Below are 24,175 nucleotides of genomic sequence, written 5' to 3'. Positions count from 1 at the left end.
TTTTTTCTCAATATAAAAAAATGCATGTATTCATTGTGGAAAAATTGGAAAAAAATGTGCAAAAAGATTAAAATTAAACTTGTTTTTCATAATTCTACCAACTAGACACAAGAACTGTTAATATATCTTCCAGGATTTTTTCTTTGTTCACACAGAGTTTGTTTTTTTAATTTACAAAAAAATGGCTACTTCTGTCTTTCAATTTTAAAAATCAATGTGAGATTCACACAACATAAAGTTAGCCATTTAAAAGTGAACAGGTCTGGGGATCTTGTTGCAAAACATTTTCATCACCACAAAAGGAGACCTGGTACCCATTAAACAGTTACTCCCCATTCCATCCACTCCCACCCCCTAGCTACTGCCAATCTGTTTTCTGCATCTCTGGATTTACCCATTCTGGCTACTTCATATAAACAGAATCATACAATATGTGACCTTCTCAGTCTGTCTTCTTTCACTGAACATACGTTTTCTGAGGTTCAGCACATTACAGCGTGTATCAGTACTTTATTCCTCATTGTGGCTGAATAGCATTTGAGTGTATGTATATATCACAGTTTATCCATTCCTCTGTTGGTGGATGGCTATTTCTTTTTATAATCTGCTTGTTAAAGTACATAATAAAACTTTAATACATCCTGAACATTTGTCCTTGAACAGTTTTTACAGTCTTGCTCCACAAGAGGTCACAGGAACACGCCTATTCAAATGCAAAATTTAGAAATAGATTAAAAGAGTTAAGTTAGAACTTCAGGCTTTGGATTAATACCTCATGCATATCAGTACACCCCCACACTGGCAAACACATACTGTGATTACCAATATCATTGGAGCCAGACCCTCCTGAGTTTCCTTTTTTGTTTCTGCCTTCAGATATGAATTCTTTCTTGAAGGAGGGGATATTATGAGGAAGTGCTGATTTCTGTCCACTGTCACCTCTCTTGAGGGGTGTGTTGTTAAGAGGCCCAGCCTTTCAATCATCTTGGCCCATCCCTAAGAGTGCTGTACAGTACTTGGTGGTCTCAATACCCTGCTGCTGCTGCTGCTGCTAAGTGCCTAGCTATTTGCATGATTGTATTCTTTTCCAGCAACCAGAAGAACATACTCAGTTCATTTCGTTCTCTAACTCTAGGACCAGATTAGTCCCTATTTAAACACCTATTACTGCCTATTTAAACACGTATTTTCTCAAGCCCCATGCCAGCAAACTCAATTCATTTCTCCAGAGGCATAGAATGGTCTGTGTATTCCTCAGCAGGCCACATCTAAGTTTTGCTAACTAATTTCAACTATTGTTCCTCATCTCAGAGCCACTGGCCTTTAGCCCCCACAACCACCATCTACCCCTCCCCATAGGATGGGGTATTTTGTTTTCTGAGGTCTTAGAAAGATATGTGAGCTCTATATTTGTCAAATTTTTACAAACTCAATTTACATAATGTACCCCCAATCCAGCTAATAACTACTTGGCTTAATAAACATTTCTTGAGTTCCTACTGTGTTCTAGGCACTCTGCCAGGCTTTAGGAACTAAAATAAAAGAGCTAAAAATATGAGTTAGGATTTGAAACAATTCTAACAGCATTCACAAAAAATAGTGGCTTAAACAAGACATATCTTTATTTGTCTCTCATGCAAAAATCCAGATGTAGAAACCCGAGGCTTGAAAGATGGCTCCACAGTTGTCTGGGACTGAGAGGAAAGTGTCCAACTTTCTACTCTGCCATCCTTGGGGCTGAGCCTCATCCATATGTGCCAAGACAGAGCTCCAGCCATCACATCTATATCCTAGAGGAACAGGAGGGAGGGAGGAAGGAGAAGGCATAAAGGCTGTGATGACTACCTTGTAAGGAAAATTTCCAGAAACTGCTGTACATCTTGTCTTCAGTTTATTGTTGTTCAATTGCTCAGTTGTGTCTGACTCTTTGCAATCCCATGGACTGTAGCACACCAGGCTTCCCTGCCCTTCACCATTTCCTGGAGTTTGCTCAAACTCATGTCTATTGAGTTGGTGATGCCACCCAACCATCTCATCCTCTCTTGTCCCCTTCTCCTCTTGCCTTCAATCTTTCCCAGCATCAGGGTCTTTTCCAATGAATTGGCTCTTCACACCAGGTGGCCAAAGTGTTAGAGCTTCAGCATCAGCATCAGTCCTTCCAATGAATAGTCAAGGTTGATTTAGGATAAAATATATCCTTGCTGTTGATGGGACTCTCAATTGTATTCTCCCACACCGCAGATCGAAAGCATCAATTCTTTGGTGCTCACTCAGCCTTCTTTATGGTCCAGCTCTGACATCCATACATGACTACTGGAAAAACCATCAGTTGAGTTCAGTTCAGTCACTCAGTCGTGTCCTACTCTTTTCGACCCCATGAATCGCAGCATGCCAGGCCTCCCTGTCCATCACCAACTCCCGGAGTTCACCCAGACTCATATGCATCGAGTCAGTGATGCCATCCAGCCATCTCATTCTCTGTCAGCTTTGACTACGTGAAACTTTGTAGGCAAAGTGATGTCTTTGCTTTTTAATATGCTGTCTAGGTTTGCATAGTTTTTCTTTCAAGGACCAAGTGTCTTTTAATTTCATGGCTGCAGTCACAGTCCACAGTGATTTTGGAGCTCGAGAAAATGAAGTCTGTCACTATTTCCATTATTTTCCCATCTATTTGCCATGAAGTAATGGGACCTGGACATGAGTTTGGGTGAACTCCAGGAGTTGGTGATGGACAGGGAGGCCTGGCGTGCTGTGATTCATGGGGTCGCAGAGAGTCGGACACGACTGAGCGACTGAACTGAACTGAACTGAACTGAATGGGACCTGATGACATAATCTTCATTTTTTGAATGCTGAGTTTTAAGCTAGCTTTTTCACTCTCCTCTTTCAAGTTCATGAAGAGGCTCTTTAATTCTTCGCTTTCTGCCATGAGGGTTGTGTCATCTGCATATCTGAAGTTATTTATATTTTTCCCAGCATTCTTGATTCCAGCTTGTGCTTCATCCAGTCCAGCATTTTGCATAATGTATTCTGCATATAAGTTAAATAATCAGGGTGACAATATACAGCCTTGATGTATTCCTTTCCCAATCTGGAACCAGTCCATTGTTCCACGTCTGGTTCTAACTGTTGCTTCTTGACCTGCATACAGGTTCTGCAGGAGGCAGGTAAGGTTGTCTGGTATTCCCATTTCTTTAAGAATTTTCCACAGCTTGTTGTGATCCACACAGTCAAAGGCTTTCACCTAGTCAATGAAGCAGAAGTAGGTGTTTTTCTGGAATTCCTTTGCTTTTTCTATGATCCAGCAGAGGTTGGCAATTTGATCTCTAGTTCCTCTGCCTTTTCTAGATCCAGCTTGAACATCTGGAAGTTCTTGGTTCATGTACTGTTGAAGCCTAGCTGGAAGGATTTTGAGCATTACTTTGCTAGCCTGTGAAATGAGTGCAATTGTGCGATACTTTGTGTCTTCAGTTAATATCCTATTTGTCAGAACTTTGCCACATGACCAAATAGCAAGGTAGCAGGCTGGGAGATGTGGGCATCTATTTTCCAGGTATAATGTGGGATTCTAGTGAGGAGAAAACAAATAATGGCGAAGGCACTCAGCCATTTTGTCATCAAGACACAGGACAGACAAGAGAAGGGATTACCTGTTGGAGTGCATGACAGAAGGATCCAATTCACTCTGAGCACAGCTCTCCAGAGATGAACTAGAGCAAACTTCAGGAGATAGAGAAAGACAGGGAAGCCGGGCATGCTGCAGTCCGTGGGGTCACAAAGAGTCAGACACTATTTAGTGATTAAACAACAACTGAGAAGGGAGAATAGAAACTAGTCAGGCAAAGGGTGTGTTGGAGGCGATGGTGACTGTGGTGAGGGAGTTTCTAGATGGGGGAGGTAGCCAGTTTCCAGAGGCTAGAAAAATCAAAGGAGTTACTAAACTGTCAGTGTGGTTGCAACATATACTTAGAGTTCAGAGCATCAAAAAATGAAACTAGAAAGATAAGCAGGGGTCAGTTCATGTCATGTCTGGTGTACTTCACATAGCAATTATTTAAATGGAAAAAACTAAAACCAAAAATATTAGTTTCCCTGTAAGCTCTCATTTAAATGAGTTTATGAAACATTGATATTTAAGGAAATAAGTTTTGTTTATAGAGCATTTTATTATTCACAGTAGAATCAAACAGTTTCTGCAAAGAAATGAACCATTTACTATAATTCCTCTAAGATGATGTGTCTTCTCAAATCCTAGCAACAAAAGAATCCAAGTAGATCAAAACTTACCTTATTCAACTGCTTATAAGATTCATCCCTATTCTTCAAAAAAGTGTTTAAAAATTGCCCTGTGTTTAATGTGGGGTTAGTGGTAAAGGCCCCACCTGCCAGTGCAGGAGACATAAGAGACTCAGGTTTGATCCCTGGGTTAGAAAATCCCCTGGAAGGAGGGCATGGCAACCCACTCCAGTATTCTTGCCTGGAGAGTACCATGGAGAGCCTGGCGGGCTATAGTCCATAGTCTTGCAAAGAGATGGACATGACTGAAGCGACTTCGCACACATGCACTGTGTTCAATGCACCCATATGAGAGATAAAAAGCTGAAAGCATAAGGTATGAGTAAATAACTAATATTCTGAGATACAGTCACCAAGAAGACAATAATTTGATGCTGCCTGGGCTTCCCAGGTGGCATTAGTGGTAAAGAACCTGACTGCCAATACAGGACATGTGAGTCGTGAGTTCGATCCCTGGGTTGGAAGATCACCTGGAAAAGGGATTGGTAACCCACACCAGTTTTCTTGCTTGGAGAATCCCATGGATAGAGAAGCCTGGCAGGCTACAGTTCATAGCATCTGTAATGGGGAATCAGGGCTTGCATTGCTATCCACCAAAGAAAATAGCATATTAATGTGTGTGATAAGAAAACTGTAAGGTCCCTGAAACTAGGGTAAACATTTAAAAATATGGGTATCAGACCCCTCAAACAAATGGACTCACTTGGCAAATTCAATATTTAAAACATATGGATAGTTCACCAATAAAGAACGGATAATAGGACTTCCCTGGTGGTTCAGTGGTTGAGAATCTGCCTGCCAATGCAGGGGACATGGGTTCAATCCCTGGTCCAGGAAGATTCCACATGCCTCTGAGCAACTAAGCCCATGCACTCTGTGCTCCGCAACAAGAGAAGCCACTGCAATGAGAAGCCCTTGCACTGCAACTAGAGAAAGCCCTTTGTGTAGCAATAAAGACCCAGTTAAGCAATAACGAGCAAAAAAAAGAACTGATAACAAACATATTAAAGATCAGCATTATAACACTCTAGGTTTACAAGTAGAAATTCCAGTTACCTCTGTAGGTAAGAATAAGAATGACAGAAATGATGCCCCCTAATGTTTGAAGAGAAAATCCTTGAGTTCCATGGCATGGTAGTCAGCCCCCAAGGTGGCACCCAGTGATTCTTATTTCCTGGTATTCACTGTTTTGGAAAATATTCTCCCACACCAAATCATGGTTTGCCTGTGTTTCTAATAAAATATGGTGGAAGTGATGGTGTGTGACTTCTGAGGCCAGGTTATAAAAGACATTGCAGTTTCCACCTTGGTCTCTCTCGGATCACTGGCTCTTGGAGAAGCCAGCTGCTATGGAGCGGACAATGCTATGGAGAGGACTGCATAGCCAGGAACTGAAGCTCCCCCGCCCCTCAACCATGGAGCCACCAGGATCAGATTGCCAGCCATCAGAGTGTGCTGTCTTGGAAGACGGTCCTTCAGTTTCAATCAAGTCTTCAGATGACTGTAGCCCTGGCTGACACTTCTTTTTTAGGATAGCTTTATGAGGCTACAGTTTATTTATAATAAAATTTACTCATTTTAAGTGTACAATTCAATGATGTCTAGTAAATTTACAGAGTTGTGCAACCATGACCACAGTCTATTTTTAGGATATTTTTGTCACACGCAAAGAAACCCCATGCCCATTAGCAGTTACTTCCCATTCCACCACCAGCCTCAGGCAACCATGAATCTTCTTTCTATGTCTATACTGCTACTGCTACTGCTAAGTCACTTCAGTCGTGTCCAACTCTGTGCGACCCCATAGACGGCAGCCCACCAGGCTCCGCCATCCCTGGGATTCTCCAGGCAAGAACACTGGAGTGGGTTGCCATTTCCTTCTCCAATGCGTGAAAGTGAAAAGTGAAAGTGAAGTCGCTCAGTTGTGTCTGACTAGTAGCGACCCCATGGACTGTAGCCCACCAGGCTACTCTGTACATGAGATTTTCTAGGCAAGAGTACTGGAGTGGCTTGCCATTGTCTTCTATGTCTATAGATTTGCCTTTTCAGAAAATGTAATCAAAATGAATCATGCAATATATGGCCTTTTGTGTCTAGCTTCTTTTATTATCTGGCTGACACTGGAGAACTAGAACCTCCCAACTAAGCCACTAATGAATTATTGAGGCACAGAAACTGTGTGTTTATTGTTGATTTTAGGGGTAATTTGTTACACAGTAATGGGTAGCTAGTGCACAAGAGTATGTGATTACTGCTGGGAAACTAAGTACCTCAGACAGCCAATATTCCATTAAACCCTAAAGGTACAGTATTTTTATTATTAAAACTTGTAGACTTATAGTTATGAAATAAATAATCATGTAAATGAAATGTACAGCATAGTGACTAAAGTTAATAATATTATATTGCATATTTGAAGTTGCTAAGGGAAGAGGTCTTAAAAGTTCTCATCAAAAGAAAAAGAATTTTTGTAACTATGTGAAGCCATGGATATTAGCTAAACTCATTGTGGTGATCACTTACAATGTGTATAAGTATCAAATCCTTATGTGTGTATCTGAAACTAATATGTCGATTATACTTTAAAAAAAAAAGCCAAAACTTGTGGACATGAGAAGCCATAACTTATAGTTGTATTGAAATATTTTGTTAATGTTACAAAAGTGATACTTTTTCTAATTTTTTTAAAAAAGGCATTCAGTTCAGTTCAGTTCAGTCGCTCAGTCGTGTCCGACTCTCCGCGACCCCATGAATCACAGCACACCAGGCCTCCCTGTCCATCACCAACTCCCGGAGTACACTCAAACTCATGTCCACAGAATCGGTGATGCCATCCAGCCATCTCATTCTCTGTCGTCCCCTTCTCCTCCCACCCCCAACCTTTCCCAGCATCAGAGTCTTTTCCAGTGAGTCAACTCGTCGCATGAGGTGGCTAAAGTATTGCAGTCTCAGCTTCAGCATCAGTCCCTCCAATGAACATCCAGGATTGATCTCCTATTACCAGATCAGAATAAGAATCCCCACTTTATTTTCAGGTCCATGCAAAAGGTTGATGAACTATGAAGAACTGACTGTAGACAATTAAAATGTAGTAAAGCTGTCCTAGTGGGTGGGCTACTAAGGAAACTTGCCATATTAGTCTAGAATGAGTTTTGATTGATCATATTGGACAACAAAAGGCTTGGCTGTGATTCTAGGAGACTTAACTAACCAGTTCCAACTTGAAGATGTTGCTTTGGTATTATGAAGTCATTTAAAGGATCCGTGAGGGAAAAGTAGAACAGGTGGATGCAGGCTTCAGATTTTCAGTTGATACCAAAAGGAAGAAGGACAAGGTCTCCAATCTCACAACTGTGTGACTAGGCCAAAACTTCATGGGATGTTGTAAAATGAGGCCAAAACTTCATAGGATGTTGTAAAACGAGGCCAAACTTCATGGGATGTTGTAAAACAAGAGCCATGGAATGTTGTAAAATGAGAGCCAATTTAAGCCAAAATGGTTTAAATACTGTGAAATTAAAAATGCTCTTGAAAATCCGAGTACAAGTTTTTGTTAGATAATGGTTTTGACTCATTATTTTTCTTTCTGGGCCACACTGCACAACTTGTGGGATCTTAGTTCTCTGATCAGGGATTGAACCTGGGCCTTGGCAGTGAAAGCCATGAGTCCTAACCACTGGACTGGCAGGGAACTCCTTGACTCAGTTTCTAATGCAGTGAAAGTTGAAGATTAAGAGATTCAACTAAAATCCAGTAGCAGCAATGGTTTCAAGCTTCGGAAATGTTTCTTTAAGTTTTGAGGGTGAAGATTAAAAATCTTTATGACACTTAGAAACTGTTCATTTCTTAGTATATAGCTATCATTCACTAAAACACTAGCTTCTATAACACATATTAATTTTCCCTGTTATTCAACATGTATTACTGTTTAGTAAAATATTTGCCTTATGTATGAACATAATGTTTGGATTTCTTCAAACCTATTAATCTGCTTATATTTTGTTCCAGTTTTTATGGAAATATTTGTCTCCACATATTAAACCTTCTTGTAAAGGAATTTATTTAAATTTACTGTATTTAGCTGCTTGCCTTATACCAATTCTTACTACTACATACTGTATATATAGGAATTATCCCAAATGTATTTGATACTGTGGCATGCTTTTCAGTTGCTAGTACCAAGATGCAGCACCAGTATTTGCCTTTATAGTACATCATGCATAGTACTTCATTTTTTGTGTGTACATTTTGTTGTCTGTGATATTTTCCCTTTTTTTAAAAAAAACGTGGCTTATTTCAGGGCTTTCTTAGTGGCTCAGTGGTAAAGAATCTGCCTGCAACTCAGGAAACGCAGATGTCATCCTTGGGTCAGGAAGATCTCCTGGAGAAGGAAATTACAACCCACTCCAGTATTCTTGCCTGGAAAATCCCATGGACAGAGGAGCCTGGTGGGCCACAGTCCATGGGGCTGCAATAGTTGGACATGATTTAGAGACTAAACAACAAAAACAACACTTATTCATGGTTAGTAATATACGGTTAAACATTAGTAAACGTTAGTAATATACGGTTAAATCCTATGATTTCCTGGAACCCAACATACTGTACATGGTATATGCTATTAACATGAGTATGTTATACTTCCACACAACCATTGAAAATCATTTAAACACTTTTCATTTCAGTTCAGTTCAGTTCAGTCGCTCAGTCGTGTCCGACTCTGCGCGACCCTATGAATCACAGCACGCCAGGACTCACACAAATAAATACATGTATACTGAAGTGAAGTGAAAGTCACTCAGTTGTGTCCCATTCTTTGTGACCCCATGAACTATACAGTCCATGGAATTCTCCAGGCCAGAATACTGGAGTGGGTAGCCTTTCCCTTTTCTAGGGGATCTTAACAACCTAGGGATAGAACCCAGGTCTCCCTCATTGCAGGCAGGTTCTTTACCATCTGAGCCACAAGGAAAGTCCAAGAATACTGGAGTGGGTAGCCTAGTCCTTCAACAGTGAAACTTCCTGACCCAGGAATTGAACTTGGGTCTTCTGCATTGCAAGTGGATACTTTACCAATTGAGCTATCAGGAAAATCCCATGTATAGTGACAAATACTTTTTTTCAATCACTATTAATACTTTATCTAGAATTATAGTAGGCATGGCTGATCTTCATATTTAAGCATTTTATTTTATTTTTTTTCACTTCAAAGATTGATTGATTTTTGGCTGTGTTGGGTCTTTGTTGCTGTACAGGGGCTTTCTCTAGTTGCAGAGAGCACGGGCTTCTCATTGCAGTGGTTTCTCTTGTTCTGGAGCACAGTCTCTAAAACTCTGACTCAGTAGTTGTGGCACAAGGGTTTAGTGACTCTGAGGTATGTGGGATCTTCCTGGAGCAGGGATTGAACCTGTGTCCCTTGCATTGGCAGGTGGATTCTCAACCACTGGGCCACCAGGAAAGCCCCTGACAGGTACTTTTTTATCCCATAAATTTTTCAGGAAAAATTGGGTTATCTTATTCACTTTAAAATCTTGTGTTTCAGCACAAATACAATACTATGACTCAGGCATCAAGAACATAGAGAAAATAAGATACTGATCCTGAATTGAAGTATCTACAACTCTAGTAGAAGAAACAGACACAAACCAAGACTGAAATCCGTATGTGATACATGTCTTTCAAGAGGGAGAAGCTTCAAGGTGTTTGGAAATAGACAAGAAAGGTTTTGAGGAACCGACTTTTAGGTTCTGGTTTGTCAGATCAACAAGGGGAAGGAGCAAGTAAAGAGCATGAACCCAGAAGCTTAAGAGAACCCAGTATGCCCCAGACACAGCAAATAGCTCTGTGGGGCTGGAGCATAGTGGGTGTGAGGGAACAGCCAGAGATAAAATAGGAAGATTAGGCAGAAGCTGTAGAAAGTGGAGATTTTAAGCAGAGGAATTTTTCCCTTAAAAAGGTTTCTCAGGCTGCAGAGCTGTGGATGGATTGGAGAGCATGGAGATGAAAGGCAGTCAAACCAGTTAGGAGGCTTTTAGAGTAATTACTTGAGAAATGATGAGGTAAAGGGCAGCAGGGATGATGAAGGGCATGAATTAGGGACCCGGAAAAGTGATCCTTGGATATGGACAAGAGAGAGAATGGGAGTGAAATTAGCTTGCAGTTTCTAGTTTGGATGACTGGGGGAACAGTTATGCCATTAAATGAAAATGAAAATAAAAGGCCTTAGGTCACTGGGAATTATCTTTTGATTCGTTTCACTAAACAGATTACCAACTCTGGCCAGGTTTTTGCCTGCAGTCTTCCCCAAACTTCTAATTATGCTCACAGTGATAACAAAGTCACCTTCCTAAAGAAGCAGAGGTTTATACATTTCTGCATTTGAAGCATTTTATGGACACTCCCATCCCCACCCCGCGAGATTCCCAGGTGGTTCAGTGGTAAAGAATCCACCTGCCAATGTAGGAGACAAGGTTCATCTCTGGGTGGGGAAGATCCTCTGGAGGAGGAAATGGCAACCCACTCCAGTATTCTTGCCTGGAGAATCCCATGGACAGAGGAGTCTGGCGGGTTACAGTCCGTGGTGGCAGAGTATGACTCGATTGAGTAAGCACACATTCCCCGCCCCACCCCCCACCCTCAGCCACACACACTGCAGGCAGATTGAAATCTAAAATCTAAACTTTTTAGTGGAACATTCAGGACTGCACGTTGCTCAGGCTGGCCACAAACTAACAACTTCTTGGAGGTATCCATCTCATGTTAACTACCATTCCTTTTCCCCACCCTATATATTTCAGACTTAAACATCAATCTAATCTTTGTTCCTCTAACCTGCCGGCTGCTAGGTCGCTTCAGTCGTGTCTGACTCTCGCCGACCCTATGGACTGTAGCCCACCGGCTCCTCTGTCCATGGGATTCTTCTGGCAAAAATACTGGAGTGGGTTGCCATTTGCTCCTCCAGGGGATCTTCCCCGCCCAGGGATCGAAGCTTCATCTCTTATGTCTTCTTACATTGGCACATCCTGTCACTTTACACTTCTAAGCCTTAGCTCAGGTTATTTCCTGTATTTGAAGGCAGTGTTTATGTCAGCCTCTTCCTAACACCCATCCTCTTCTGTGGTACATAGACTTTTGTGTCTCAATCCTAACACTTTTGGCGTTCTGCTTGGTTTTATAGTTGTATCTTGATCCCGTCTACCTCCTTGCCTCAGTGCCTTAAATTGCACACACAGTATAGGCTGAAAACCTTGTGACGGACAGTCTAGAAAAGTCAGGGAATCCATGACATCATTAATGAAAAAAAGAGTCTAGAGGAGTCACTCATCCCAGGGGGCCCCTTTCGATGGTCTAGAACAAACTCGTGACGAAAAGGGGGAACAAAATAATCTGCTGTTAGACGGCTTCTCTACATAGTTGCAAGATATTTTTACTGTTTACATCAAATAAAATATCTAATGCACTGTACTTTTAAAAAGCACTAAGGAATTTAGATTTACAGAGGTGAAATTTCCTGGTGACGGGTGTCCTCCTGAGGGCAACTGCACTGACCATCATGCAGTGTGCTTGGTAATGGATTAAAGACTCAGAGAAGGAAACACACCAGCGGTGCGTCTGCTTGAGGGATTGGGCCTGGGCCAGGAGCGGCCTCCGCCCCGCCCCGCGGCCACCCCGGCCCGCCCCCAGCGGCCACAACCGGGAGGCTCCAAGGGAACTCCCGCACGTCTGCGCGCGCAATCCCGGGACAGGGGTCCGCGAGGCGCCCGCTGTTGCCCAGGAAACCTCTGCGCGCGCACGCGCACAAGCGCGGCGTGAAGAGAAGGACCCTGCTGAGGGCTTAGCAGCGGGAGGAGGGGTTTACCCTTCCCCTCGTCCGGCGCTGCCCAGAGGGTGGACGCGCGCGCCGCCCACCTCCCTCGCGCGGAGCGTCTCTTCCAGCACGCGCCGGGCTCGCGTTCTCCCCCACCCCTTACTCCTCCCCCTCCCGCACACTCGCTCTCCTCCCGCATTTGTGCGCCGGTGCAGCAGGCGGTGGGAGCATCCGGGCATTTCCGCAGTCGAGCGGCGATCCGGGTGGCGGCGGCCGAGGAGCGCCTATGGCTGGGACGACGTCGGGGGGAGACGAAGGGGGGACGAGGCCTTAAGCCAGAGCCGCAGCGGGGTGGGTCCCGAGAGAGGCGGAGCGGCAAGCTCTCTCGCGGCCGGAGGAGGGACGCGAGCAGGGCTCTCTGCGCTCCTCGCGCGTTCGCCTCACCAGCCGGGTCTCCGGAGATGCATCTGCATCAGGTCCTCACCGGAGCTGTCAACCCTGGAGACAACTGCTACTCCGTGGGCAGCGTCGAGGATGTCCCTTTCACGGTGAGCGGGAGTCCGGGAGTCTGAGGGGAAGAGGCCGCGGGCTCGACGCGGGGACCGAAACACGTCTCCCGAGCCCACGCCTCCTCGGTAGGCTGCGAAGTGTTGGGGGGCCCCGCCCGCGTCCTCTTTGCACCCCAGCTTGGGGGGCGGGCCGTGGGACTGTGAGTCCTGCGACTGCTGAAGGAAATTACCCGTCTGGGGGAAGGTTTAGGAGCCCACCGTGCTGTCCGTCCTCAGCAAGCGGGCCTCTGGGGGTGACTGGACTAGAAGGTTCCTCGCCTAGGATGGCCCCCGGGTCTGCGGTGGAGGAAGGTGAAACCACTGAAAGCCCAGGGCGCCCGTTTCGCACCTGCTCTTGAAGGCGCAGAGACTCGGTCTGTCTCGGCGCGTGGAGGCGATGCTGCACCTGGCTCCCCCTGCCCGCGGTGTTAGGGCAGCGAGGAGCCGCTGGAGCCGGTGGCTTTAAGCCCGACCCTCTGCCTCCTGATATGCAGAATTCCCACACGAAAATGGAAAAATTAATTCTCTGCCACCGAGAAATTTAGAATAGAATAATTAGAGTGACAGAGGCCTGGAGAGCTGTTATTTATCTCAAGATCACGGTTTGGTAACCTCCCTAGATAATATTTTAATCCGTTTGCCAGGTAGGTTGGTTTGTTTGTTTATAAGATAAGGCAATGTGCACATTTTATGACAGTCTTTTTGTTTGTGAGGTTAAAGTGTATGTAAACAGTAATGTGTTAGAACCTCTTAAAAATCTGGGTGAAACAGATATGTTTCTCAAGGAGCATGGCTGAATTAGTCCCTTTGAGAATGGGATGTTGTTAGTATAGCCAATTCAAACCAAGCCCTGGAGCTTCTTTTATCCGTAGAGAGACTCCCATGGATTAATATGAGTTTTTTGTATTAAATTCGTCCTCTTCAGAACGAAATGTAGACGATGAGACCTTGACTAAATACACATTGTTATTAATAACCATTCTGCTTGGTAAAATTGGAAATAGTATAATGGTGTGCTTTTAATAAAAGGGAAACACTTTGCTTTCCAGAAGCATGGTTTTAAAGCTGCAGAAATAAGAAAAGCTCCTGCAAAACTGCAGAATCATTATGTAGCACAGTGCATTCTGGAGCAGAAATTATCTATTTTTGTGATGCATTAGAGATAACCCCATAATATTGCTTTTTGGGCACTTTAATTGTAAATGTAATCAACTTGTCTTTGTACCAGTTTAGAATGAACCATTAGAAAATATAATTTTCCTATGTTGTTATACCTCTCCCTGTCAATGTTGTCATCTGTGTTTTGTGTACTGGTGACCTAAAAGATCCATACGGTGTTGAACTTGGGGTTTAAGTGTGTAGACAGTTTGGGGGATGTAGAAGATATTTCCTTCTCCCCTCGTTTTGTGGCTGGAGAGGAAGTTCACCGGGGTTAGAAGAGCAGGCTTTCTCCGTCAAGAAACCAATCTGGAATCTTGGCTTATGGGGTATCTCTATAATATTGTGGTGGTGGTAGTTTTTAGTTTCTATCTAGAATAGAGCGGTGTCTTATTGTGAGGCTGGTATATAGGGCTAAACAGGTTCAGGTTCAGTCAGGAAAAGCCAGTTAATGCTGCACAGGTGTGGTTATACTGTAGGCCGCCCATGACCAGGTTCGTGGAAATCATTTTCAAATCTTTTTCGTCCTCCCTTGTTAGTCTGTTACCAAGTCTAGTTGACTCTCTGCAGCTCTCTGACTATCAGATTTACCCCCTTTCATGTCCTTAGCTTATTGTAGAACTTAATTTGTATTACTTAAATATTAAGGATTTCAAAACTGGATTTCCTGACATCTCTGATCACTTCAGTTCATCCTCCACAAAGCTGCTGGTATAATAATCTTCAGATACCGTTTTACCCTATTATTTTTGGCTCAGTAATACTTAGTTGTTCCTGATAGCTGTATTGTGAAATTTAAACTTGTCAGATATTCTTCTGCCCTCTTTGACTTTATATTTGAGTGTGTAGTCTTTATCTTGGCCCCTCTGCTACAGACATACTAATCTTCTTACTCCAGCTTGCATTTTTATGTTGCAACAAGAGAATCCTTTTTGTTTTTCCAAATAATGACTCACAATTTACCTGGTTTAGGATGGCTGCCTGTGACACTGGTCTTTTGGAATTTACACTCTTGTTGTACACCATCTCATTTTAATATCTTGGTTTTAAATGCACTGATCCAGCTATAATTTTGCCTTGAACTAGAAATGACCTTTTGGGCTCTGTAAAGAACAGAGTTGCTTGAAAAAAATGAGAACAAGCTATTTTCAAGTACTCAGGAATCAGCTACCAGTTATTTCAATGCCAGTGCTAGTACAGGGAAAAATGAAATTTAAAAAATTAAAAAATGAAATTAAAAAAACAAAACCTCCTTTATGTTAGTATGCCATTTGATTTGTACAGGAATCAGATGAAACAGCTCTAGTTCTGAGTCAGGTGACTACAAAGGGGACCAGCCAGGGCTGTAATGGAAGTCTTGTGACTTCTCATCTGGGGGGCTTTTTTCCTGTAGTATGTTTCTTTCCTGTCGGAGTGCTTGCTCTGAAGGGTGTGTTTATGTGGAAGGCCTAGACGTGGCTAGTGTAGAAGGAAAGACCGTCTTGGAGCTAGCCAGTAGTAATCTGAGGACCTTTTCAAAATTGGGCAGATCAATTATATCAGAGTCCACACACGAAATTTTTGAAAAAGAATTGTAAAAGAATTTTGATGTGTTCATGACATTGTAATTGAAAAGCAGTCATCTGTATGTATTGCACTGTGTGTGGTGGCTGTGTTGTCAGGGCATGATCTCTGCTCTGTTGACATGGTGGTGCAGTTTGTAGTGGACAGTCCCAGTGATGAGTGTACTTTTTAGTGCTGGCATGTGGGCTGTGATGCTTTTCACTTGTGTTTTGACAGTTTTTAAAACACTCCATTGTAATTTTATAAATACGTGAATGCCACCTTTAAATCGTTCTTTTCCTTTCAATATAAGTTCTGAGTTCGGAAATATTGTTATCTTGCAATAAGTCAGGTCCCAGATAGTTAAGGGTTGATCTTCTACCATGTATGAGCTTTGTTGTACTTTTATGATGCCATCAAGACATTTCCAACTACCTTGTTATAGATAGGTAGGTAGGTGGATGTTTAAGGCTTAATGCAGCAGATAGTGTAAATTTCTCCTTATTTAGGTTGTTTATTACTCTCTGAAAATAGTCTTTAGTTTTTTAATTTTACTTTTCTGTAAGTCTAGTCAAGGCTATGGTTTTTCCAGTAGTCATGTATGGATGTAAGAGTTGGACTATAAAGAAAGCTGAGCGCTGAAGAATTGATGCTTTTGAAGTGTGGTGTTGGAGAAAACTCTTGGACTGCACAGAGATCCAACCAGTCAATCCTAAAGGAAATCAGTCCTGAATATTCATTGGAAGGGCTGATGTTGAAGTCCAGTACTTTGGTCACCTAATGCGAAGAGCTGACTCATTGGAAAAGACCCTGATGCTGGGAAAGATTGAGGGCAGGAGGAGAAGGGGACAACAGAGAATGAGATGGTTGGATGGCATCACTGACTCATTGGACGTGAGTTTGAGTAAACTCTGGGAGTTGGTGATGGACAGGGAGGCCTGGTGTGCTGCAGTCCATGGGATCGCAAAGAGTCGGACAGGACTGAGTGACTGAACTGAAGCATTAGAATATTAATTAAAATAATGATGGTACATGATGATTATTAATATTAAAATATTTTTTCACTTAAGGGGTATAGTCTATATTTTCAGACATATAGGGGGTGTTGATGTTATTTATTCCATTCTGATATGAATTCAACACACTGAAAAATATTAACAAAAATTAGCCATTTCTAGCCTCAGGGAACTTAGACTGGCAGAGGTAAAAATGATGTACATAATTACAATATAAGGCAGATGAAAGGGATTACATGTAGTTGGGAAGATAAAAGATTTATTGGAAGATTGATACTTAGAAAGACAGAGAGTGGTATTAAGTGTTTCTGGGTGGCAAGAGCAACAAATGCAGTGCACGGGACATGGGTTCAATCCCTGGCCCAGAAAGATCCCACATGCTGCGTGTGACTAAGCCCGTGTGCCACAACTACTGAGCCCATGCACCTAGAACCCACGAGCTGCAGCTGCTGAGCCCGTGCTCATGACAACTGGAGAAAGCATGCGGGCAGCAGCGAAGACCCAGAGCAGCGAAGTCAAGGAGTGGTTCAGTATAAATGATGTACTTGTTTAGTTGCTCAGTTGTGTCTGACTTTTTTGTAACACTGTGGACTGTAGCCTGCCAGGCTCCTTTGCCCCTGGGATTTCCCAGGCAAGAATTCTGGAGTGGGTTGCCATTTCCTCCTCCAGGGGATTTTTCCCAACCCAGGGATTGAACGCGTGTCTCCAGCTTTGGCAGGTGGATTCTTTACCACTGAACCACCTGGGAAACCCAAAGGATGCATTATTGGGTGACTGTTCTTTAAAAAAGTGGTTAAAAAACAAAACAAGACTTCTTTATTAAATAGCAGATTCAGTTAGACTTTTGAGAAAAAGGATTTGCAAACATTACCTGTGGCTTTTTAAATTTCTTTGCTGCTCTGGGTCTTTGTTGCTGCCTGCGTGCTTTCTCTCGTTGTGGTGAACATGGACTGCTTTTCTAGAGTGTGAGGGCTTCAGTAGTTGAAGCTCATGGGTTCTAGGTGCATGGGCTCAGTAGATGTGGCACTTGGGCTTAGTTGCCCCACAGCATGTGCGATCTTCCTGGGTCAGGGATTGAACCCATGTCCCGTGCATTGGCAGGCAGATTCTTAACCACTGGACCACCAGGGAAGTCCTTTACTGATAGCTTTTTAGGAAAATGTATTTTCTGACATTCTTGACTTTTATTATTGTTTTTTTCCTAGTAATGAAATGAATGAAAAAAACCTTTATTTAAAAGTTAGAAGATAATATTATGTAATTTTTTTTGACATTTCAGTCGCTCAGTCGTGTCCGACTCTTTGCGACCCCGTGAATCACAGCACGCCAGGTCTCCCTGTCCATCACCAACTTCTGGAGTTCACCCAAACTCATGTACATTGAGTCAGTGATGCCATCCAGCCATCTCAGACCCTGTCGTCCCCTTCTCCTCCTGCCCCCAATCCCTCCCAGCATAAGGGTCTTTTCCAGTGAGTCAACTCTTCTCATGAGGTGGCCAAAGTATTGGAGTTTCAGTCTTAGGATCAGTCCTTTGACATTTAGATATATTTTAATTCTACTGTAGCAGCAGCAGCATAATAGTATTCTAGTCCTAGAATTACAGCAACACCAAACTTTGAAAATAATCACCTTGTTTATACATTTAACAGATATTTGTTGAGCACATGGGTGTGTGTGGCTCTGTGGAGATTTAAAAGAACAGAACATAGTCCTGATTTCAGGGAGTTTATTAAAAAGTGTAAGAACCTGGTAATCTACCAGGGGACTTAAGACATATACTTCACCACAGCAGGCCAGCTGTGTGGTATTGTGAGGTATTTAAGTTCTTGCGGGAATTCAGAGGAAAAAGAGATCACTTTTGGCCAGGGGAACTGGGAAGTTGGACAGAAAAACTGCTGCTATACTGACTGGTTATCAGCATGTATTAAGGACTTTACCTGTGCTGAGAATAAAGGGAAAGACAGAAATCAAGAATTTAGAGTGAACTTGTTTTCCAAGAGAAATTGGCCCATTTATTCTGGGAGAGTAGTTTCTTGTGTGTTTAAATTGATAGCTTTTAGAGTTTGTAGCCTTGTATTCTGGAGAAGGAAATGGCAACCTGCTCCAGTACTCTTGCCTGGAAAATTCCATGGACAAAGGAGCCTGGTGGGCTGCAGTCCATGGGGTCGCGAAGAGTCGGACATGACTGAGCGACTTCACTTTCACTTTTCACTCGCATGCATTGGAGAAGGAAATGGCAACCCACTACTGTGTTCTTGCCTGGAGAATCCCAGGGATGGGGAAGCCTGGTGGGCTGCCGTCTATGGGGTTGCACAGAGTCGGACATGACTGAAGTGACTTAGCAGCAGCAGCTTTGTATTCATCGTTAGCCTTTAGGTGAATACGAGGTTCTATAAGTTTTTACTTATGTCCCTGTGTAGATTGTTAATTAGCCTGCCTTTTAGAGAAGACTCTTAGCAGCTACCCTGAAACTCTGGTACAGCCCCAACTAGTGCCTCCCTAGAAATGGGAAGTCAGAGACCAACTACTCATAGGACCCTTGGTTAATTAATTCACTGAAACTTTTTTAGGGTTATCATTTGTAGAATGAGGTTCTTAAATTAGGTTCTCTTTAAGAATTCAGACCTTGGATGGCATTATATGAGTCTGACACGACTGAGCGACTGAACTGAACTGAACTGATAGAGATTGCCAAAGGGCAAAGAGAAAATGGAACCAGAAACATAATGTAACTGTGGTGAGGTTGTGGGACTGGAGTCTGTGTATGCTGCCCGTCCACTTGTATGTATGTACGAGACTGTTGGTCACACTTCACAGTCAGGGAACCTGGAGCTCCATTCTGGCTCAGAGAGTAAGCCATACAGAGCCTCTGTGAAGTAGTGGGTCGTCTTTGGGCTCACAGTTGAGAAGGAGGTTCTTGTTTATGATTGTATCCTCAGTATCTGGTCCATGGTACTGTCAGTGCAGGGTGGAATGGGAGACGGGGCCAGGGTGATGGTGTTCAGGGTCTTTATCCCGCTAGATAGATTTACTCCTTTACTTTTCTGTTCTTAGCTTTTTGGGTATTTAAAAGATGACTTTAGGAATTATCTCAAAAGATGATATAAATGAACTTATTTACAAAACAGGAATAGATTCATTTAAAAAACAAACATGGTTATCAAAGGGGATAGTGGGGGTGGGGGAGAAAAATAAGGAGTTTGGGTTAACATATACACACTACTATATATAAAATAGGTGAACTGGAAGGGCCTACTGTATAACACAGGGAGCTATACTCAACATCTTACAATAACCTACACGGGAAAAGAATCTGAAAAGGAATGCATACATGTGTATACACGAGTCATGTTGTTGTATATTTGAAACTAACATAGCATTGTAAATATGTAAATACTTCAACAAAAAAATTTTAATATCTTTTTAAACTTGGATCTTGAGACACTTAGAATAAATCAGTTTCAATATTTAATCATCAAAAAGAGTATAGGATGTTGGGTTACAGCCTCAAAGGCGCAGTGGAAAAACAAGTCATGCCTGACCAATTTAATTTCCTTCTATGATAGAATGCAAAGCAGTTTTTAAAAGGGGATACTAATAGAGGATATCTGTAATTCAGATTCAGTAAGGGTCTTCTAACTTGTGGCTTATTTTTTAAACAAGTTTGGAAACCAAATATTTTAATATTATGAGAAGTTTCAGGGTTTTCAATCTTTTTGAGTTTGTAGAATCCTTTTTCATTGTATTTTTGCTCTGAAATGCGAATTCGTGATATATTAGGACCGGTTATTGAGGAAGCAGGTGCAGGCTACACAGGTGGTGTGACTATAGCTCACGTAACCCTGGTGCTTGATATGTAACACAGGAAACCAATTGACTGTGCTTTTATTCTTAGTCTTTCTCATGTTATGATTGCTAAGGGCTCCTTTAATGCTCCCCTTTCCCTCCGTCCTAAACACAAAAAAATTATGGTTAGCTTACATCTTTTTGATGGAGAAGTCACTCAGTATAAAGGGGTCACTGGATAGAACCAGGCTCCTTTAAACATGGTACATGATAATTTGGTGTGGTGATTTGAAAGGCATAAATGACATTCTCTTAGATTATCTTTGGATATATGTTCCTTTAGGGGTATTCCTCTAACAACTGGACCCTTTCAGGAATAATGGTTTAATTCATACTAAGTCATGTTTTCTTCTGTGGTTTTAGAAGAAACCTAGGAAACCTGAGACTATTTGGGCATTATGCAAGGGGGCATAGAGAGACGCCCCCCCCCCCCAAAAAATAAAACTTTTGGCTCAGTCTGAATTCAGAGACACAGATAGCTTATATGGTAACTTCAGTTCAATAATAAGGCTGATATTTTTCTAGGCGTAATGACTTTGGTTTTGTGATATGCCAGTAGCCTCCTCATGTTTTCTCTGGCCTTGACTATGCCTCTACTTAAGAGAATCTAATCAGAAGGAGATATTCAAATTATTATCATGTACTCTAACCATAGCATCTTTTACATGGATAAATTGTCAGTGTTTCCAGCAAAGGCCAGTTCCTCTATTGGTACCGATGATCTTAAGTTGGAAATGATTTTACTCCACGTAAGGCATTTGGCAGTATCTGGAGATGGGTTGTTGGTAAGGTTGTGGGGGAAGGACTAGCATCGAGTGGGAAGATGCCAGAGATCCTGATCAGTATCCTATGCTGTGCATTACAGCCCCCACCCCTCTGCCAATGAAGAATTAGCCTAAATTGTCAGTGCTGCTGCCATTATGAGAAACCCTGGTTAATATCCTAGGTCCCATTTCCTCTTATCTACTCGAGGGTATTGCTTTAACAGTTTTTCTTTTGCTGTCCTATAAAATTGCTTTTTATTCTTCCTTGAAATAGTTTCTTCTCCTGGTTTTCTTTTACTTCCCTTAAGTACTTCTCAGCCTGATTCCAGATTGTTGTAACTAGCTGTTTGTTTGATATCTCCCTCTTGAGTGTAATAGCTATCTGATAATATTCTCCTCCTTCAACTTTCTCTAAGCCAGTAAATGACTGCCTTATCTTTTTTCCTCCCCCAGTTCCCTTGGAATCTTTTCGTTCATTTCCACCCGAGACCTAATGTTGGCAATTTCTGTTGGCTGTTCTTCAAAATGCATCCAGAATCTGCCCACTTATCACATGTACTGCTCCCACCCTGGTCCAGGACACTACCATCTTTTCAACAATTATGGCAATAGATTCTTAATGGCTCTCCTTCCTTGTTTGCCTTTAGTCTTATCCTTATTTAGTTTATTTTCAACATAATATTTGGAATGATCCTATTACTGTATAAATCAGATCTTGTTAGTTTCTTGTTCAAAATTTTCAAATGACTTTTTTTTTTCCCCCCAGAGAAAAGACCCGAGGGCCTTCAATGCCCTTTATTACTATTTCTTTAAGCCCACCTAGAACAAAAACTTGTTGGGAATAAAAAAAGTACCCAATAAGTTAATAGATGAAAAAGGACACCTTGGTATAATATGAAACATTCTTAAGTAAACGTGACCACTTTTATAAGATTATTTTATAATACTTTTGATATAGGTCAATGGCAATTAGGCCATATTTATATAAATGAGTTATAGGATGGGGGCAAGGAAAGCTCAGAGAATACAATCCAGGTATAAATCATTATTTATTGGTCTGGTTTAATCTGTGTGTGTGCATGTGTGTACTCAGTCATGTCTGACTCTTTGTGATACTAGGTACTATAGCCTTCCAGGTCATCTGTCTGTGGGATTTCCTAGGCAAGAATAGTGGAGTGGGTTGCCATTCCCTACTCTAGGGATCTTCCCAATCCAGGGATCAAACTTGCATCTCTTGCATCTCCTGCATTGGCAGGCAGATTTTTTACCCTTGAGCCACCTGAAGCTCCTGGTTTAATCTAAGGATGCATATTAATGTATTAAGAGGAACTGACAGATTTTGTGCCCATTAAGCAGTTCTAAAATTTTCACAGTTGTGTTTTTAAAAGACTCTAATACCTAAAAAATTAGAGATTAACCTAATACCTCTGTAGGGATTCTGTATTTTAAGTTACAGGTTTTAAAAAATAGCTGAGGTGGGGTGGGGCCTGAAATAGAAAATTGAGGAGTCCAACAAAGACTTGATTGAGGTGGTTGCCCCACGTGGTGGTAAATTGAACTCAGCCAAAGAAGTATTTCCGATTAGAAACAAGATTTTCCTTAGAAAGTAATTTTAAGAATGTTGGGAATTCCCTGGCGGTCCAGTGGTTAGGACTCCATGCTTTCACCTGGTTGGGGAAAGCCTTGGGGCACTGCCAAAAAAAGAGAAAGAATGTGCTAATAAATACACTCATGGAACATTTAAACATGGCTATCATTTTATGCTGAAAAAATTTTATATAGTCAACAGCCCAGTTTGGCCATTAAAACCAAAAGCAAACAAAAATCATTAAGAACTCGATTTTTTGTTTTAACATTATTAATATGGTATCTAGTGTTAAAAACTCAACAGTGCAAACAATGATGAAATATAGAAAGTGGAAAGGAGAGTTTCCTTTTCCCAGTAGAATGTTGTTTAGCCTAACCTCCTGGTTATCTTTGATTGAAAAAATGTTTGAGTGCTTAAGCATTGTGCGTACCCTCTAAGGCAAACCAGCTATTAAAAATGCACTGTTGTATACTGTTGGTGTGTATTGTTATAAGTTGTAAACTAGTAAAATTGCTAAAGTAGTTGAACAGTAGCTCTTCTTTCTGGCAATATTTAATAGTGCCCGTTGTATGTGGTTGATATATAGAAACAATTTTTTTTGAAATGAAAGGATTAATATTCATCTTGTATGTTAAAGTGGTATATGAAATGAAACATTTTACAATTTAGATCTAGTATAGGAATTTTGAATCTCAGAATTAAAGAATTTAGTCAAAGCCACACAGCAAAACCTGTGGTAGGATTAAGACTGGAACCAGTAAGCAGATGAGATCTAATTAAACTTAAAAGCTGTTGCATAGCAAAGGAAATCATTAACAAAGGGAAAAGACATCCTGTGTAATGGAAAATATTTGCAAATGATGTGACTGACAAAGGATTAATGTCCAAAATATATAGGTTAAAAAAAAATCAAAAAACAAACAACCCAATAAAAAAATGAGCAGAAGACCTGAGTAGACATTTTTTATCTATTTTTCCCAAAGAAGGCATACCTTCCAGAGAAGGCTAACAGGTACATAATTATCAATGCTAAGCAATTTTTTTTTTAATCAGAGAACTGCAAATTAGAACAGCAGTGAAGTATCATCTCACATCTATCAGAGTGGCTGTCATCAAAAAGTCTACAAATAATGAATGTTGGAGAGGATGTAGAAAAAAGGAAACCCTTGTAAACTTTTGGTAGAAATGTAATGATGGTATGGGTACTATGGAAAACAGTCTAGAAGTTCTTCAGAAAATTAAAACTATCATATAGTTCCATGCCAAAGTATATATCCAGAAAAAATGAAACACTAAATTGAAAAGACAGCTTCACCCCGATGTTTGTTTATATTATAGCTGGGATATGGAACAACCTAAACGTCTATCAATAGACAATGGATAAAGAAGACGTGGGGTATGTGTGTTTGTATTTATATATATACATATACATACACAATAAAATAGTATTCAGCCATAAAAAAGAATGAAGTTCCACCAGCTGCAGCAGTGTGGATGAATATTATGCTTAGGGTTGTTGATGTTTAGTTGCTAGTTGTGTTCCACTCTTTTGTGACGCCCTGGGCTGTAGCCTGCCAGTCTCCTCTGTCTACAGGATTTCCCAGGCAAGA

The 24,175-nt window shown here is 41.6% G+C and overlaps 1 protein-coding gene across 1 annotated transcript in view; it reads left to right on the top strand.

The window, feature by feature from the left end:
* The first annotated feature begins 12,427 nt into the window (after positions 1 to 12,427).
* DMXL2 (Dmx like 2) overlaps positions 12,428 to 24,175 on the top strand; it is a 163,820-nt gene continuing 152,072 nt past the window's right edge. The window contains exon 1 of the mRNA XM_055436246.2: positions 12,428 to 12,651. Within this exon, the coding sequence (XP_055292221.2) occupies positions 12,565 to 12,651 (87 nt within the window). The 5' untranslated portion in view covers positions 12,428 to 12,564. The remainder of the gene's footprint in view (positions 12,652 to 24,175) is intronic.

Source organism: Moschus berezovskii, chromosome 9 (genome assembly GCF_049115385.1).
Source record: "Moschus berezovskii isolate FMDL1 chromosome 9, NW_MosBer_1.0, whole genome shotgun sequence".
Taxonomy (NCBI): Eukaryota; Metazoa; Chordata; class Mammalia; order Artiodactyla; family Moschidae; genus Moschus; species Moschus berezovskii.
This window is presented reverse-complemented; position numbering and strand designations above follow the sequence as displayed.